This window comes from Cynocephalus volans, chromosome 6, assembly GCF_027409185.1.
Source record: "Cynocephalus volans isolate mCynVol1 chromosome 6, mCynVol1.pri, whole genome shotgun sequence".
In the NCBI taxonomy this organism is placed as follows: domain Eukaryota; kingdom Metazoa; phylum Chordata; class Mammalia; order Dermoptera; family Cynocephalidae; genus Cynocephalus; species Cynocephalus volans.
In genome coordinates, this window is record NC_084465.1 from 106,009,814 (window position 1) to 106,025,944 (window position 16,131).

The 16,131-nt window shown below is 45.2% G+C and overlaps 1 protein-coding gene across 1 annotated transcript; it reads left to right on the forward strand.

Annotated features, from left to right (window-relative positions):
• The first annotated feature begins 324 nt into the window (after positions 1 to 324).
• On the forward strand, positions 325 to 15,294 carry PLA2G10 (phospholipase A2 group X). Its single transcript, XM_063100006.1, has 4 exons — positions 325 to 388; positions 2,693 to 2,843; positions 4,777 to 4,883; positions 15,152 to 15,294. Exons 1-4 carry the CDS (start codon positions 334 to 336, stop codon positions 15,292 to 15,294), a joined length of 456 nt encoding a protein of 151 aa, XP_062956076.1. The 5' UTR covers positions 325 to 333.
• The last annotated feature ends 837 nt before the right edge of the window (positions 15,295 to 16,131 follow it).

Here is a 16,131-nt window from a genome sequence, read left to right on the forward strand (position 1 = left end):
GAGAGGGCTGCGGTAACAGCACCAGCAACCGCGCACCTTTTCGCTCAGTTACTCCGTGGAGACATCGCGGGGCCCGACGCCCCCTTCTCGCCCCAGCGCCCCGGATGTCCTCTCGAGCCCATTCGGTGGCCAAGATGCAGAGGTCGGGGACAGAGGCTCCGCGCGGCTCCAGGTGCCCGCCCCTGCCTGGCTCCGCCCAGGCCCCGCGGGAAGGTGAGGCGGGGGCGGGGCCGGGCGCGGCATCCTGGGTGGGGGTCGGCCCGGGCTTGTGATTCCTCTGGCCCGGAGTGTCCCACACCTGCCTCCATCAGATGTGCCCTGTGCCCGCCAGTAATGCTGCTGCTTCTGCTGCTGCTGCTGCTGGAACCTGGACCCAGATCCAGCGCAGGTGAGTGAGGAACTGGCCTCCCCAGGACCCAGGAGATCCCAGGGCTCCTTCAGCCCTCCCTGCGGACCCAGGAGCCCTATTCCTCAGTTCTTTCCAGGGGCCCCCTCACTCTGTACTCCCAGGGACTCAGAACCAGCCCAGCCCTTCCCCAGTCCATGCCATACCTCCCACATTTACTGTAACTTCTCCAGCAACCTGAAGCCCAGGTCTGGGGTCCTGTGAACTGACCCTATAATCCACCTGTTTGAGGGGTCTGAGATAGGACTGCCAGGCTGACAGCAGAGGGTGGGAGGATCAGGGGCAGAAAAGGATCCCAGCTTGGGGGTGGGAGAAGAACATAGTGTCCCCTTCTCACCTAGTCCTGGGGGTTACCCTCAGAGAGGTCACCTTGGTGGCTGCCTGTTTCTGGGGTACACAGATACAGGTGTTCACAGGGGAATATACAGACACCACAAGCACAGAGCCGCATAGGCTCAGATCCAGCCCCCAGACTCACCTGGGCACCCAGGTGTATGGCTCATGGACAGGCCCACACACAGACCCACACTGCAGACACAGGCAAAGGTATTCCTAGGGGAACACACACACACACACACACACAACTTAGGGACATCTGAGACAGCCCCCAGGACAAGTTCAGATGTGTAATGAACATACACACAGAAGGGAAACACAGACACACATATACATGCATGTAGCCCCTGGTACCCATAGGGTGCCCAGGCGGCCCTGGCACTCCCAGAGGAGGTTGCCGTGGGCAGGCAGAGCAAATAGACCACAGTATGACCTGCCCCACCTATGTTGGCACAGAGGGAGTGTTTTCCTTGGTTCCAAACAGTGCTGGGTGTCTGTCCCATGCCTGGGCCCTGCAGTGGGCTGTCCCCAAAGCTCTGAGATACCAGAGAATGGTCAGGTCAGGGTAGGGGGCCATCTCTGGGGACAGCTTCACGGTATGGTGTTGGGACTGGGACCTTCCTGGGGGTTCTATGGGGCTCAGATCCAGAGGTCAAGGGACTTTCCTGGAAGCTCACCATGTGCCAGGGCATTCTAAGCTACCGAAGTTAGACATTTGTGCTGGAAGAGCTCCCAGTCTAGAGTTTCACTCCCATAAGCAGAAGCAGCACCAATGGCAGGGGTCCCTCTGGCCACCTGAAGGGTGAGGCAGATTCTGCAGGAGGTAGCCCATGAACTGGGTGAGGATGGGGTGAGGGCATTTGTAGCAGAGTGTGTAAGTGACAGGGTATAACTGGAGGGGGACTGTAAATGGTTCCAGGTTTGGGAGAGAGGATGCTGGGGAGGTGGAAGGGGCTGGCTCCCGCCAGACCTGGGGCTGCAGTGAGGCCCCTGAGCTTTCTCCAGACTCCGTGGAAGTCATGGGAGGTTTGAGGGAGACGTGCGGGCTGCTGGGAGAGACCAGTCATCGAGAGAGGAAGGTGAAGATTTGGACCCTGAACTCACTTTTACATTTTCTTCCTATTTGATTCATCTTTATTCCCTCACACTAACATGCTACTTTTTCCACTGAGAACAAACAGAATTGATTGAAATTTGGGCTAGACTCATCAAAAACATCAGTGTGATGAAAACATGCTGTAGACGTGAGACAGGATGACCTAATGAGATGCCTCAACCTCTGCTGGATGCCCCACCCCTGGAGCGGTGGGGAGCAGCCTCAGGAGATAGCAGGCCTGGGCACCAGCTTCAGCTCTGTCCCCCAGGCTGCTTCCTCTGCTGCTGTCACTGGGCAGGGAGGAGTTGACATGGGCAGGAACTGGGGAGCCACCACAAAGGAGCCCTTCTTGGTGACAGGGACGCTATCTAGCTCATCTCTGATGCCCAATGCCCAGCACAGGCAACTCAACAAACATTTGATGCACAACTTGCAATCTGACTGTGTGTGGAGTTGGCTTGAGCAGGGGATTGGGAATCAAGGCATTCCAGAAAGAGGGACCAGCTGTGCAAAGGCCCAGAGGCGTGATCTCTCACATGCTGTGGTCGATGACTCATTCTTCCTTTCAAAGCTGCCTGAAGGATGCTGATTATAATAGTTAGAGCTTATTATGTGCCAGGGACTTTACCTGCATGATCTCACTTCGTTCTATGAGTTCAGGTCACCTTATCCTGCATTTTACAGACGAGAAAACTGAGGCACAGAAAGATTAGTCATTTGTCCAAGGTTACACAGCTGGGGAGTAGGATTCAATCCCAGACAGGTTGCAATATCTGGGCCTTTCTCAGGCTGGTGCCCTTTCCTAGGGCCAGGGAAGCCCTGACCTGCAACCTCTGACCTTTATTTGCCCCCAGCCTCTAGGAGGTCACATGTGCACCGACGTGGGATCCTGGAACTGGCAGGGACTGTGAATTGTGTCGGGGCCCGAAACCCCTTGGCCTATGTGGACTATGGCTGCTACTGCGGCCTGGGTGGCCGTGGCAAGCCCAAGGATGCCACTGACTGGTGAGTGCGTGCTTGGACCCAGGTTGGAAGGTCCCTCACCCCCTGGGGTAGTGTAGTCAAGTCCCATGAGGAAATACCCAAAACTGATTTTGGGGTTTGGCCCAAGAAGATCCCAGCACATGGTACTACCTTGCAGGCAGAACACCTCCTGGGTAATGTGGCCAGTGAGGCCAGATCTTGGTGCCAGCTGCCCCTTATCCTGGCCATGGGCTGATTACATTGCCTAAAAAAATACAAACATAAAGGTAACCAGACTTATTATGTATTATGCACCAGGAACTGCTTTGAGAATCCCAATGAGTCCTCACAAAAACCCCACTTTATAGATGAAGAAACAGAGGCACAGAAAGATTAAGTAACTTGTCTAGGGCCACACAGAAGAAAGCATGGGAGCTGGGCTTTGAACCCAGGCAGTCTGGTGGGTTTGTGCCCCCAACCTCTGCACCCTGCTACTGTGTGAGAAATGCCTGCTCTGTGCAGGGCTGGGGGCTGAGATCTTTCCATGACTTCTTCTCATTTGTCCTCATGACCATTCTTAGAGATAGGCATGAGGGTCACCCCCATTTTACAGATGAAGGCCCTGAGGGTTAGAGCAGCATAGCCGCTCACCCTGCAAAGCTAGGAAGTAGCAGAGTACAGAATCTGGCTGCCTCTTCCCTAGCTTGTCACCTAGAGATCTTTACTTATCTTGGTGCCTGGGACACTCCTGCAACCAGCCGTGCACTCCCACACTCCGGTTGTCTGGTTCCTGCATATCCTTCAGTTGTGACTCAGGCATCATCACCCGCTCCAGGAAGCCTTCCCTGAAGCCTAGCTGGGCCTGCCACCTCCTCTGGGCTCCCAGAGTCCCCACTGCTTACCCCGCATTCCAGCACTTCTTACCACGCTTGTGTCTGGTGGCTTGTTTGCCTACCTTGCTAGATTGGGGGCTACCTGAGGGCAGGGTAGGAGGTGGCCAACCTCTCCACACCAGACCTTGACAGAGTGGGGCTGATGATGGGTGGATGGAGAGAATACCAGTGAATGAATGAATGAGTGAATGGATGAGTGACTGGTGGGTATAGGGGTCTTTGTGAGTGTTCCTCAGGGAGGTGTTCAACAGTAAATGTGTACTGAGGTCCTGTTATGTGGCAGGCCCTGGGCTGGGCCCTGAGCACACTGTGGGAACAGGACAGACATGGTCCCGCCCTCACAGAGCACTGGTTAGACATTAATGAGGCTTATAATGAGGGTTTCATTGTAAACCTTCCCTGAAGGGAAGGAACTTGGTTTTATAAAAGGGTATATCAAGGAAACTGTCATAGCCCGGGGAAGTAGATGGAGGTCTGGATGACATTCTGGGGTGGGGGCTGGTGCTGGGGCTGAGACCTAAAGGGTGAAGAGTGGTCATGAAATTGTCCCAGGGCTGAGCCCGTGGCTCACTCGGGAGAGTGTGGCGCTGGGAGCGCCAAGGCCGCGGGTTCGGATCCCATATAGGGATGGCCGGTTTGCTCACTGGGTGAGCGTGGTGCTGACAACACCAAGTCAAGGGTTAAGATCCCCTTACCGGTCATCTTTTAAAAAAAAAAAAAAAAAAAGAAATTGTCCCAGGCAGAGGGTATGACATGGGCAGTCAGGAGGTAAGAAGGGCTTGGCTCACTCAAAGAACAGAGAGGAAGCCGGTGTGGCTGGAGCTACTCCAGGGTTCAGAGGCTCAGAGAGTGAGGCAGGCAGGTGGGGACCAGGGTCAGGCATGGCCAGGCGATGGAGACAGTTCAGGGCATGCTGGGGCTGTGGAATTCTTCCCAGGATGGGATTATCAGGGACAAAGGTTGGAGCAGAGGACGCTGGCTCCTTGGGGATCATCACTCACCCATAGTCCTGGCAAGGGAGGATGGCCAGGAGAGCTCCCTGCCCTCACCTACCAGCTGGTCTGCCTGTCTGACATCCACAGGTGCTGCTTTCACCACGACTGCTGTTACACTCGTGCCGAGGAGGCTGGCTGCAGGCCCAAGTTGAATCCCTACTCCTGGCGGTGCGTCAGTAAGCGCGTCGTGTGCGGTGAGTCCCCACCACAGCACGTGCTAACCTCCCCAAGTGTCTGCTGGGCATCCTGACAGAGCCAGATGACTTCTGTGCCCTTGTTGAAATAAGATAACACTGCTTTCAATTCTCCGTAGACCACCCTTTGGGTTTATCTAATATAAGTGATCTTTGACAATGAACACTTGAAAAAATGCCCAAAGAAACCTATTTCTTTGGTGTCTGGACAAAAAGGAAAAAGATAGAAATGATACCAGGTATAAACAACCTAAGTGTCCATCAGAAGGGGGCTGTGTAAATAAACCATAATGTATTCTCAGTGCAGAAGACCCTGCAGCCTGGAGAAAGGACAAGATAGAACCATATCTGACATGGAAAGATAAGTGAAAAAACAAACTGCAAAATGACTTTTCCAGTACAGCACCATTGGTGTTTTAAAAAAAGAGGAAAGAAACTTGCAAAATTGTACCATACTACTTTCCCTGGCTACATGTAGTCATATGCAAAGCTCAGAAAAAGATGTGCCAGGATACACTCCAAATTGAGGATGGGTGTGGTCGTCTCTAGGGACAGGATCAGGTTGAGGGGAGCAATGGCAACTTCATGTTCTCTGTAATGTTTCCATTTTTTACAAAGACGGCGTGTTCATGAATTACTTGTGAATTAAAAGTTAGAAAGGAAAGTAATGCACAGCTTGGAGTGATTAAGGGTAAAATGCACTGATATCTGCAACTTACTTTAAAGCATATCAAAACAAAGCAAAGGTAGATGGATGAATGGATAGAGAGATGGATGGATGGAGGGATGAGTGATGAAGTGAAATGTTGATGGTAGAATCTGTGTAAAGGATATATCTTACAGATGTTCTCTGAACAATTCCTTCAACTTTTCCCTTTTTAACAGAAAGAGCAGGCTTCTGGCTTAGAGTCTTATCTAAGAACAGTTCTATACCTGCTACATTTAATTCTGGCTTTAAAAAAATTCTTTGTATTTTCTGTCTACCTATTTATTTATTTATCTTTAACCACAAGCAACTTGTATTTAATGAGGAAAATTGTCACATAATCCTTATAATGTCACAATATACATTTTACATAACCAACCACTTCTAAAGTTAAAAGAAAAATAAAACTACAATTACAAATGTTGTGTCTCTCAGGGCAATCTTATCTGATTTTAAAACAAAGCAATATCAAAAGGAGTGAAGTATTTATTTTTAACACTACCTTTTGATGTATGGTATATTCCATTTGCAGTTTCCCTTCAAATAAATTAAAAGGCTAAATCATTTGAAAACCTAGGAAGTAAGTAATAGTACAGGCAGAATGTAGGTAAGGCTTGAGACTTGGAGTTATCTGAGGAGCTAGAAATGACCCCAACAACTGATTCCATCGCTTTTTCCCCCTTTTTTCTTAAAACAAGGATAAACATAACATAAAATTTACCATCTTAAAGTGTATAACTCAGTGATTTTTAGTACACTCACAATGTCACAATGTTGTCCAACTACCACCAATTATAACTTCCCCTCAAAAAAAACCCATACCGAGGGCCAGCCAGTCAGCTCAGTTGGTTAGAGTACAGTGTTTGGATCCCCATACCGGCCAGCCACCAAAAAAACAAAACAAAAACCCATATGCAGTAAGCAGTCTGTCTGCATTTGTCCCTACCACCAGCATCTGGCAGCCACTGATGTGTTTTCTATCTCTATGGATTTAACTAGTCTAGATATTTCACATTAATGGAATTGTTGATATGCGGCCTTTTATGTCTGGCTTCTTTCACTTAACGTAATGTTTTCAAAGTTCATCCATGTTGTAGCAGGAATCAGCACTTCATTCATTTCTATGGCCAAATAATATTCCATTGTGTGAATATACCACATTTTATTTATCCAGTTATCCAATGATGGACATTTGGGTTGTTTTCTCCTTTTAGCTGTTGTGAATAGCTAAACAAGTATTTGAGTACCTGTTCTCAATTCTTTGGAGTAAATACCTAGGAGTGAAATTGATGGGTCATATTGTTATTGTATGTTTTACTTTTTGAGAAACCACCGAACTGTTTTCCACTGCAGATGCACTATTGGACATTCTCACCAGCAATGTATGAGGGATCCAGTTACTCCAGAGCCTTGTCTATTTTCTAGTTGTTTTTTTTTTTTTTTAATAAGTGGGTGTAAAGTGGTATCTTATTGTGGTTTTGATTTGCTTTTCCCTAGTGACTAATGAAGTTGAGCATGTTTTCTCATGTGCTTCTTGGCCACTTTTATATCTTCTTTGGAGAAATGTCTATTCAAGTCCTTTGCCCGTTTTTATTGTGTTGTTTGTCTTTTCCTTGTTGAATTGTAAGAGTTCTTTATATATTCGAGATACTGGATCCTTGTCAGATCTATGATTTGTAAATATTTTCTCCCATTCTATAGATTTTCTTTATTTTCTTGCTAATGTCCTTGATGCACAAATTTTTTAAATTTTGATGAAGTCCAATTTATCTGTTTTGTCTTTTGTTGCTCATGTTTTTGGTGTCCTAAGAATCCATTGCCAAATTTAAGGTCATGAAGGTTTACCCCTATGTTTTTTTCTAATAGTTTTATGGTTTTAACTCTTATACTTAGGTTATTGATCGATTTTGAGTAAATTTTTATATATGGAGTGAGGTAGGGATTCTAACTTCATTCTTTTGCATGTTGTTATTCATCTGTCCCAGCAACATTTGTTGAAGAGACTTTTCTTTCTCCATTGAAAAGTTTTGGTACCCTTGTTGAAAACCACTTGGCCCTAGATGGATGAGGGTTCCATCATCTTGAGCTAATGACTTGACCTCTCTGAGCTTCAGTTTCCTTACCTAGAAGATGGGTGTTGCAAGGATGAGAAAGGGTTTGTAACATGATAAACAGATTGGCCAGGGGTTGTTCTTCTCTCCCTGCCCCTGTCCTCCGTCTCTCATCCTGGGCTGAACCTCTCTGACCCCTGCTCCCTCCTCTAGAGAGAATCAAGGATCAGGTATGACTCTTCACTAAAACCCTGGCTTTGGCAGGCTTGATCTGTTCTAGAGGCAAGGAGGCTATCGTAAGTGTTACTAGAAGGATGTTTTTAGATATGCATGGATTCTCAGCCATATCTCCCTTGTATGAATTAGGAGTTGGCATAAGAGCAAAGCTGAATTAATATGGAGCCATATCAATTTTTAGGACTGAAAGTGCTCTAGATGTTATCTCCTCCAAACTTCTCATTTAGAGTTGGGGAAACTGAAGCCCAGGGAGAGGAAGTAACTTGTCCCTAAACTGTCCCCTTCCAGTGTGGTGGAAAGGAGGTAAAATCGAGCTTGAATAGAAAATGTGCTAGAGATCTTTCACTTCTCCCTTCAACTTGTATGTTTTGCTTGCTCTTACCCATTTGAAAATTATGTTTATAAAATATTTATTGGTATTTCTGCTGGTAGAGTCCATGCCTGTTTACAGAACTGTTTTCCCTGAACAAACTGAAAAGAACCAAAATATCTATTATGCATTTTTGGCTAAAAATATTCTCTTATTCTGTTTGGAGATATTCTGAATATAGTTGTTTATTTAATTACAAGTTTGACCCATTTTCCATTTATGGGCCTGACTTAAATATATTTTATAAAATTTAAGCCTATAATAATATTTACTGGCAGGCCCTAATTTTAAACTGAATGCTTGGAAGCTATTTTTCCTTTTAAGCTTTTGTTCTTCTTGAAAACATGGTGCCATCAGGTTCCTGAGGCCATGGAGCAGTGAGGCTAAGTCTTGGTTTTGAAAGAATCTTTCTTGCTCAGGGAGGAGAGGGGAAGGGCAAGGGAGGTCCAGGTGTCTGGGCAAATCTGGGCTGGAATCCTGGTCCACCCCTTCCCAGCTCTGTGGCCTTGGATGAGTTACTGAATCCCTTTGGGCCTCACTTTTCTCATCTGTAAAATGGGAACAATCAAATATAGTTGCTGGGTTTAAGTATTGGAAATGATGCACGGCTTTTCTATATTCTCTCAACAAATGTTATTGAGAATCTACTCTGAGCCAGGCTTCGTGCTAAGTTTTGGGGTTTTTTGTTTGTTTGTTTGCAGCTGGCCAGTACAGGGATTGAACCCTGGGCCTTAGTGTTATAAGCACCATGGTCTAACCAACTGAGCTAACCGGCTAACCCAAGCTAGGTTTTGGGCAAGACAAAGTAGCAAAGAACTGTAGTCTAAAAGGAGGGGACAGGGAAATTGTGTGCCATGTGCTTTTATAAGTACTGTGATAAATAATAAGGCAGGTAAGGTACTATATCTGCTACAACATGGATGAACCTTCAAAATATGATGCTGAGTGAAAGGGGCCCAACATGAAAGGTTGCATATTGTATGACTTCATTTATATGAAATGTCCAGAAGAGGCAAATTGATAGAGACAGAAAGCAGATTAGTGTTTACCAGGGACTCAGGAGAGGGAAAATGGGGAGTTACTGCTTAAGGAGTTTGGGGTTCCTTGTGGGGTGATAAAAATGTTTTGGAACTAGATAGAGACAGAGCATTGTGAATGTACTAAATGCCACTGATTTGTGTACTTTAAAATGGTTAAAATGGTAAATTTTATGTTATGGAAATTTTGCCTTAATAAATAAACTGGGGTGCATGGAGAGGGGGTCCTCTTTTATAAAGAATGGTCAGGGGTGAGAGAAAGTGTCACTGTTAAGATGCCATTGAAGCAGATCTCTGGAGAATGAGAGGACCCAGCCATGTGAAGAGGTGGTGGGAACACTAGTGCAAAGGCCCTGAGGTAGGAATGAGTGCCTTGGTGTTCTAAGGAGTGCAAGGAGGACGGGGAGGATAAAGCAGAGTTGCCCAGGGTGAGAGCAGTCGGCAATGCTGTCAGAGTGATGGGGGCTAGATTACACAGGGTTTTCCTCTGAGAGAGATGGAGAGCCAGGGAGGGTTCTGAGCAGATGAGGGACATGATCTGATTTGCATTTTAGCCAAACCACTGTTACTGCTGCATGGGACATTTCCTGGACGGAGCAAGGGTAAAGCCGGTCACTGATTATGAGGCTGTTGCAGTGTCTTGGTGAGAGGTGGCGTGGGCAGATGGAGGCAATGGAGGTGGTGGAAGAGGCTGGCTTCTGGGCAAATTTGTCTGGAAGGTGGATGTATTTCTCAGTTTTCTGTTAATTATAACAGGACACCTGAAACTGGGAAATTTATAAAGAAACGGAATTTGTCTTACAGTTTTGGAGGCTGGGAAGTCCAAGGTCGAGGGGGCATATCTGGTGAGGGCCTTCTTCCTGGTAGGACTCTATGCAGAGTCTCCAGGCACTGCAGGGGGATCACATGGCATGTTAACGTACTCACTTGCTTTTAGTATGAAGTCACCAGTGCCACTCCTGTGATAATTTATTAAACCATTAACCCATTAGTTAATCTGTTCATGAGGGCAGAGCTCTCAAGATCCAGTCACCTCCCAAAGGCCCCACCTTTCTAATACCATAGTCAGATTTCCCAGCCTCCTAACACTATGGGGATCAAGCAGGGATGAAGCCTCAATATGAGTTTTGGGGGACATTCAAACTATAGCAGGGAAGCTGTAGGACATGCCAGTGGACAGATGAAGGTGTGAGGGGAAGAAGGACCTGCTGGGGTAGTCGTCCAGTTGACATGTGGCTGACTTCTCTCCTGTCCTTGCATGGCCGGCCTCCAGCCAGCTCTGAATGCCGCCCTTGGGTGATAGCCAGGCAGCTGCAGTGGCTCCTTCCTCAGGGGTCTGCACTCCACCATGTCATACTGCTCTGAGGGTCTCTGTTGTTCAGCAGCCCATGAAAAATTTATGGGCAGGGGGTCTAGCTCCTGTACTGGCTGGTTCTATTACCAATTTTTATACATGATTTTTAATCCATCCGTTCATCCATCCATCCATTCATCCATCTATTCATCTATATGCTTTTTCTGATTCAAACCTAATATATGTTTGTTGTAAAAAATTCAAATATTAAAGAAATATTCTAATATAGAAAATTATGCTTCATCCACCAGAATTAACTAACCTCTCTTAAGTTTGGCATCTCTTCCTCCAGATTTGTTCGTGTATGTGTTTTTTACACACACACACATATATTCAGATCACAATACATACATTTTATAATTTTGTTTCACTTAACATTGTGTCTTGGACATCTTGGAACATATGGGTTGACGTCATTCTTTTAAAGTTAGTAATAACCTATGGCAGGGCTTTTCAACCTTGAAACTATTGACATTTTGGGCCAAATAGTTCTGTGTTGTGGGGGGCCATCCTGTGCATTGTAGGGTTCCTGGCCTCTATTACACTAGATGCACTAGCACCCTACCTTATTATGACGACTAAAAATGTCTCCTCCAGACATTGCTAAATGCCCTGGGGAGACCCAACTGCCTGTGGTGGAGGATGACTGCTCCATGACACAAATGTACAGTTCCTCCCTGTCCGTGGGTCCCGCATCCATGGCTTCAACTAACCCCTGATTGAAAATGTAGTTAGGGCTATGATAGTTGCATCGTACTGAATAGTTACAGACATTTTTCCCTTATAATTATTCCCTGAGCAATACAGTAAACAACTATTCACATGGTATGTACATAGTATTAGGGGTTAAAAGTAATCTAGAGATAATTTAAAGTGTATGGGAGGATGTGCACAGGTTATATGCAAATACTGTGTCATTTTATATCAGGGACTGGAGCATCATGGATTCTGGCATCCTTGGGGGTCCTGGCACCAATGCCCCAGGGATGCCGAGGGATGATTGTACTTTATTTTTAATGACCACTTCCCTATCAACTGCTATGCGCAGTTGCAGAGATCACGGATGTTCATAAATCTTTGTGCACTTGTGTCCTCACATAAGATTTTGTAGCCTCAAGTCCTAGAATTGCTGAGTCAATTGGTGTTTTTGAGGCTCGTCTAAAGTTTGTATGTGGGAAGGGCTGGGGGGCAGCCTGAAAGGGTGGTTGTAGGACTTGTTGTGAAGGGAAACTTACACGGCAAGGGCATTTAAAAAAATGGAAATTGTGTTTATTTGTAGAGGCTCAGGAGGGGGTAAGAGACCTGGTAAAGATTAGGGAGGACTGGGTCCCCCAAACCTCCACAAGCCACCTCCTCTGGTGCTGCTACTGAGTGGGTGGTATAGATATTTCAGATTTAACAGATGTTATAAATCAGCCCTTGAAATAGCTGCTCTTCTACTTTTGTTAATAAGATTGATTTTTATGTGATGAAAGCATCATATGGCTGAAAGTATGAGAGTTTGGAATTACAAAATATAAAAGCAGAGGAAATAAAACTCCTGTAGACACTACACACGTACACTGGTTAACCTTCTGGTGTTTTTCCTGTCTTCTTTTCCAAGTTCATAATTAAAAAATATATAGCAGTATGTTTTGTACCCCCTTCCTTTTCTTTTTTCTTTCTTTCTTTTTTTTTTTTTTTTTTTGTGGCTGGCCAGTACAGGGATCCGAACCCTTGACCTCAGTGTTATCAACACGGTGCTCTAACCACCTGGGCTAACCGGCCAGCCCTCTTAAGCATAAGCTGTTCCCACATCATTAAAACTCTATTAAACAATCCTCTGCTATAGGCATGAATTGTAAGGGCAAACACAGCCCCTGAGTTGACTCTCTCTCCCCTTCCTGCAGACAGACATGCCATGCCACGGTAAGATGGAGGAGGAGGTCTGTGTCAGGCTGAGCTAGGTGGGGCCCTGGTTCCCTTGCTGCTTCCTGGATGTCCCTTCTGTAAGGTGGCCAGCGGGGGGGGGAGCTGATGGCACTGCCCTTAGAAGACTGGATGAGATGGCGACAACAGAGCCCTTCGCCCACCACCTGGCTCTGCACAACTGCTTGATTAACGCTGGTTCCCGTCATTGCTCCTTGTGTTGCTGTCCACTTAATGGATTGTAACTGAGGCAGTTTTCAGAGTGTTTAAAAGTAGGCTTTTGGAGCTGGGGGTGTTTGTGTTTTGCCCTCCAACCCAAGAATGTTTCTTAGAGTGTGGGAAGCCTATCAAATGGATGGAAATGAGATTTTCCCTTTCAGTCCTCTGTTAATTTTTCCATCTAGGTAAGGATGTTCTGACTACTAGAAGGGTTAAGCCTCTCTTACACTTGCTAATCTCCCTTATTCTTAACCAAGGCACCTCAATTTGGGGGCTCACAGCCTTCAGGTAGCAATCAGCATCAACTAGACCTTAACACTAGAATTGTATTTTTTACTGGTTGTATTAGTCCGTCTTTGTTGCTTATAACAAAATACTTGGAACTAGGTAATTTATAAAGAAAATGAAATTTATTGCTTACAGTTTCTGAGACTAGGAAGTCCAAAGTCCATCTGGTGACAGTGACAGCGATCCAGGAGTCTCACATTGTAGGATGGTGGAAGCAGAGAGAGCAGAGATGTACTCTCCCCATCTTTTAAAGCCCTCAGAACCATACCCCTGACCACCATTTTTAATCCATTCTCTACTGCACAGTCCTACAATCCAATCACCTCTTCAAGGCTCCACCTCTCAATTACCATGATAGGAATTCCCCACCCTCTTAACAGTTACAGTGGGAACCAAGTTTCTAATACATAAAACTTGGGGGACAAAATTCAAGCTCCAGTAAGTTTTGGGGGGACATAATTCAATCCACTATACTGGTTTTTATTGTTGATGTTGTTTGGTTTTGCTTGGTATTTAATTGACTCCTTATATTTATGGTATAAGATTTTGGTTTTCCACTTACAGCAGTGATAGAATTCATTTAATGTAATTTAATACAATTTAATAAAATTAAATTATATCTTTATGTAACTTATTTATTTAATTAATAATTGACTTAATATTGAAAAGGGAGAGAGATTTAAAGCAGTAATCTTGAAGCTGCCACCCCGGACTGAGTTTGGGAAGACCTATGCATAGCCATGCAGATAAACTTCTTTAATCAGTTCAGCTCACTATAGGGCCTGGAAAGATGATTGCCAGATGGTCCTGGGCCCCCTGCCTTCCTACTAGATCCCTCACCCACCACTCTGTCCCCTCCTGGTACTGCCAAGCACTCTGTGTGTTGCCCCCAGAGAGAAGCTGATGAACTTTCTGACTTTCACGCTTTGTCTCCTGGGGATCTCCCAGGAACTTGTGCATTTCAGGAGGGCTCTTTAAAGATTAACTGGCAGCTTAAGGAGGCTAGTTCCTGCTTCCTGAATATCTACGTATGCCCTGCATTTTTCTGACTTGGTCTCTTTTTATTTTCCCAACAACACTGAGAAGTAGCTACTATTGTTATTCCCATGTTGCTCCTGAGGAAAGTGAGTCTGGGAAGGATGAAATGGTGTGTCTAAAGGTACAGAGCTGCTAAATCTGTAGCCGAGCCGGCTAACTCCAACACTCACCCTTCACTGTGCCTCTTGAAGGAATTGGGAAGGATTTATTAGTGGGTATTTTTTTTTCATTTATGTGAATAATTAAGAGCCCACACTAAAGGGCAGGGGGTGACATCATTAAGTGACATATCCATAGCTGTTTAAGGCATTATATCTTCTAGATAAATAAGATATGATTTGAAGATTACAAAATATTTTCAAGCCAAATGAATGAATCTCTAATAGTGGAATTCCCAACCAAGAAGGAGACATGTTTGGGTGGCAACTTTTGCATGTTTGTATAAAATAGGGCAACAGAGAGTACATGATTGTTACCCAAAATAAGCTGTTTTTCTTTAAGGATCATCTGGAAGAGACTTGGAGAAAGGAGGCAGAGTAATGCAGGTGGGAGCCAATGTGGATGGAGTGTATGTCCAGTACCAAGCCCCTGTTGGGCATTTTACATAGGCTTTCTCATCCAGCCTGCCTAATAAGCCTGCAAAGTGGAGAATGCACCCATTTAAAATGAAGACTTGGGCTCAGAAAGGTTAGGCGAGGTTAGAGCACAGAAGTAGCAGAGCAAGCATTCTGAATCCAGGCTGGGATGTTTGCTGGGCCCCTAGTGTCTTATATAATGGATCCCCAAATGAAATAGTGTGATATTGATGTAGGAGAGAAGTCAAAAGGTTGTTAGCACTTAAGATTCTCCATTTGAAACTTCAGCTTCCTTTTATGTAAAACGGCGCTGACATCACCTGTCTCCTGGAGTTTCCATGCCAATGGAGATCACATGGTGAACTGCCAAATGTCACACAAAAGCAACTTATGACCAGTCCTGCCTCCAGCTTTACCGGCTTCCCTCATGTTTACTGAATCTCTGCAGATTCTTGCTCTAATCTTGGTTTCCCCACTTCTTCCAGGACCAACAGAGAACGAATGCCAAGAACTTTTGTGCAAGTGTGACCAGGAGGTTGCTCACTGCTTTGCTGAAACTCAGTACAACTTAAAGTACCTCTTCTACCCCCAGTTTTTATGTGAGCAAGACTCACCCAAGTGTGACTGACCAACCTGGCTTGAAATGTTCTTTTGTGCAAGGAAATAAAGCTCATTTTCATTAATGAACAGCAGCATTCAGTTCTATGCAGAAGGGAATTGAGGCCAAGAGATAAAGCTGCAACTTTTATGTTTGCTTTTTCTCCCCATCCTGGAACTTGGGCTTGGAGCCTGTTTAGGTTTTCAGTTTGATTCAGGTCAAAAGCCCTGTGCCTATTTTATAAAACTATGACTGTGTTTATGACTATGTTGGTTGGGTTTGGTACCATTTTTGAGGTTCAAACTTTATGAAAAGGTAGGCTTTGTCTTCTAACCTGCCCCTGATGGCCAGTAATCAAATGTGAAGGAACATCTACTGTGCCTGGCAATGTTCTGGGTTCTGGGTTGCAGCAACAAACAAGACGGCCACTTGACCCCCACCCTTGTGAAGTTCAGGTGTAGTAGTTATCAGCTTATGACTCCACCTTTAATGGTTAAAATTTATTTCCTGATTACAAAAGTAGTACATACTCATTTTTTAAAAAAGGAAAATACAGAGAAATACAAAATCATCCTAGAGAAGAGAAAATCACTCCAATTCCCACAACCCAGAACAATTGCTGATAGCATCTGAGCATGCTGTCCATCAGTTTTTTTCTATAGCTCTTAAAAATGTGGTTGAGATTATACCATATGATTTTCATAAGCTTTTCTTCATATCGTTAAAAATCTTTCAAAATTTCTAAGCAGCTGTGTTAGATACCATTTTATAGATTGCTAGCTTTTGGATATTTGAGATGTTTCCTGTATTTATCAATTTACTGCTTGTAAATAAATCTTTACTGCCCCCAGCCCCCCAGTTTTTTGT

Coding starts and splice junctions, on each gene's coding strand:
- PLA2G10 (XM_063100006.1), top strand. CDS start 334: ATGCTGCTGCTTCTGCTGCTGCTGCTGCTGGAACCTGGACCCAGATCC. Junction 2,844..4,776: donor CCCAAGGATGCCACTGACTG/GTGAGTGCGTGC, acceptor TGACATCCACAG/GTGCTGCTTTCACCACGACT. Junction 4,884..15,151: donor CAGTAAGCGCGTCGTGTGCG/GTGAGTCCCCAC, acceptor CACTTCTTCCAG/GACCAACAGAGAACGAATGC.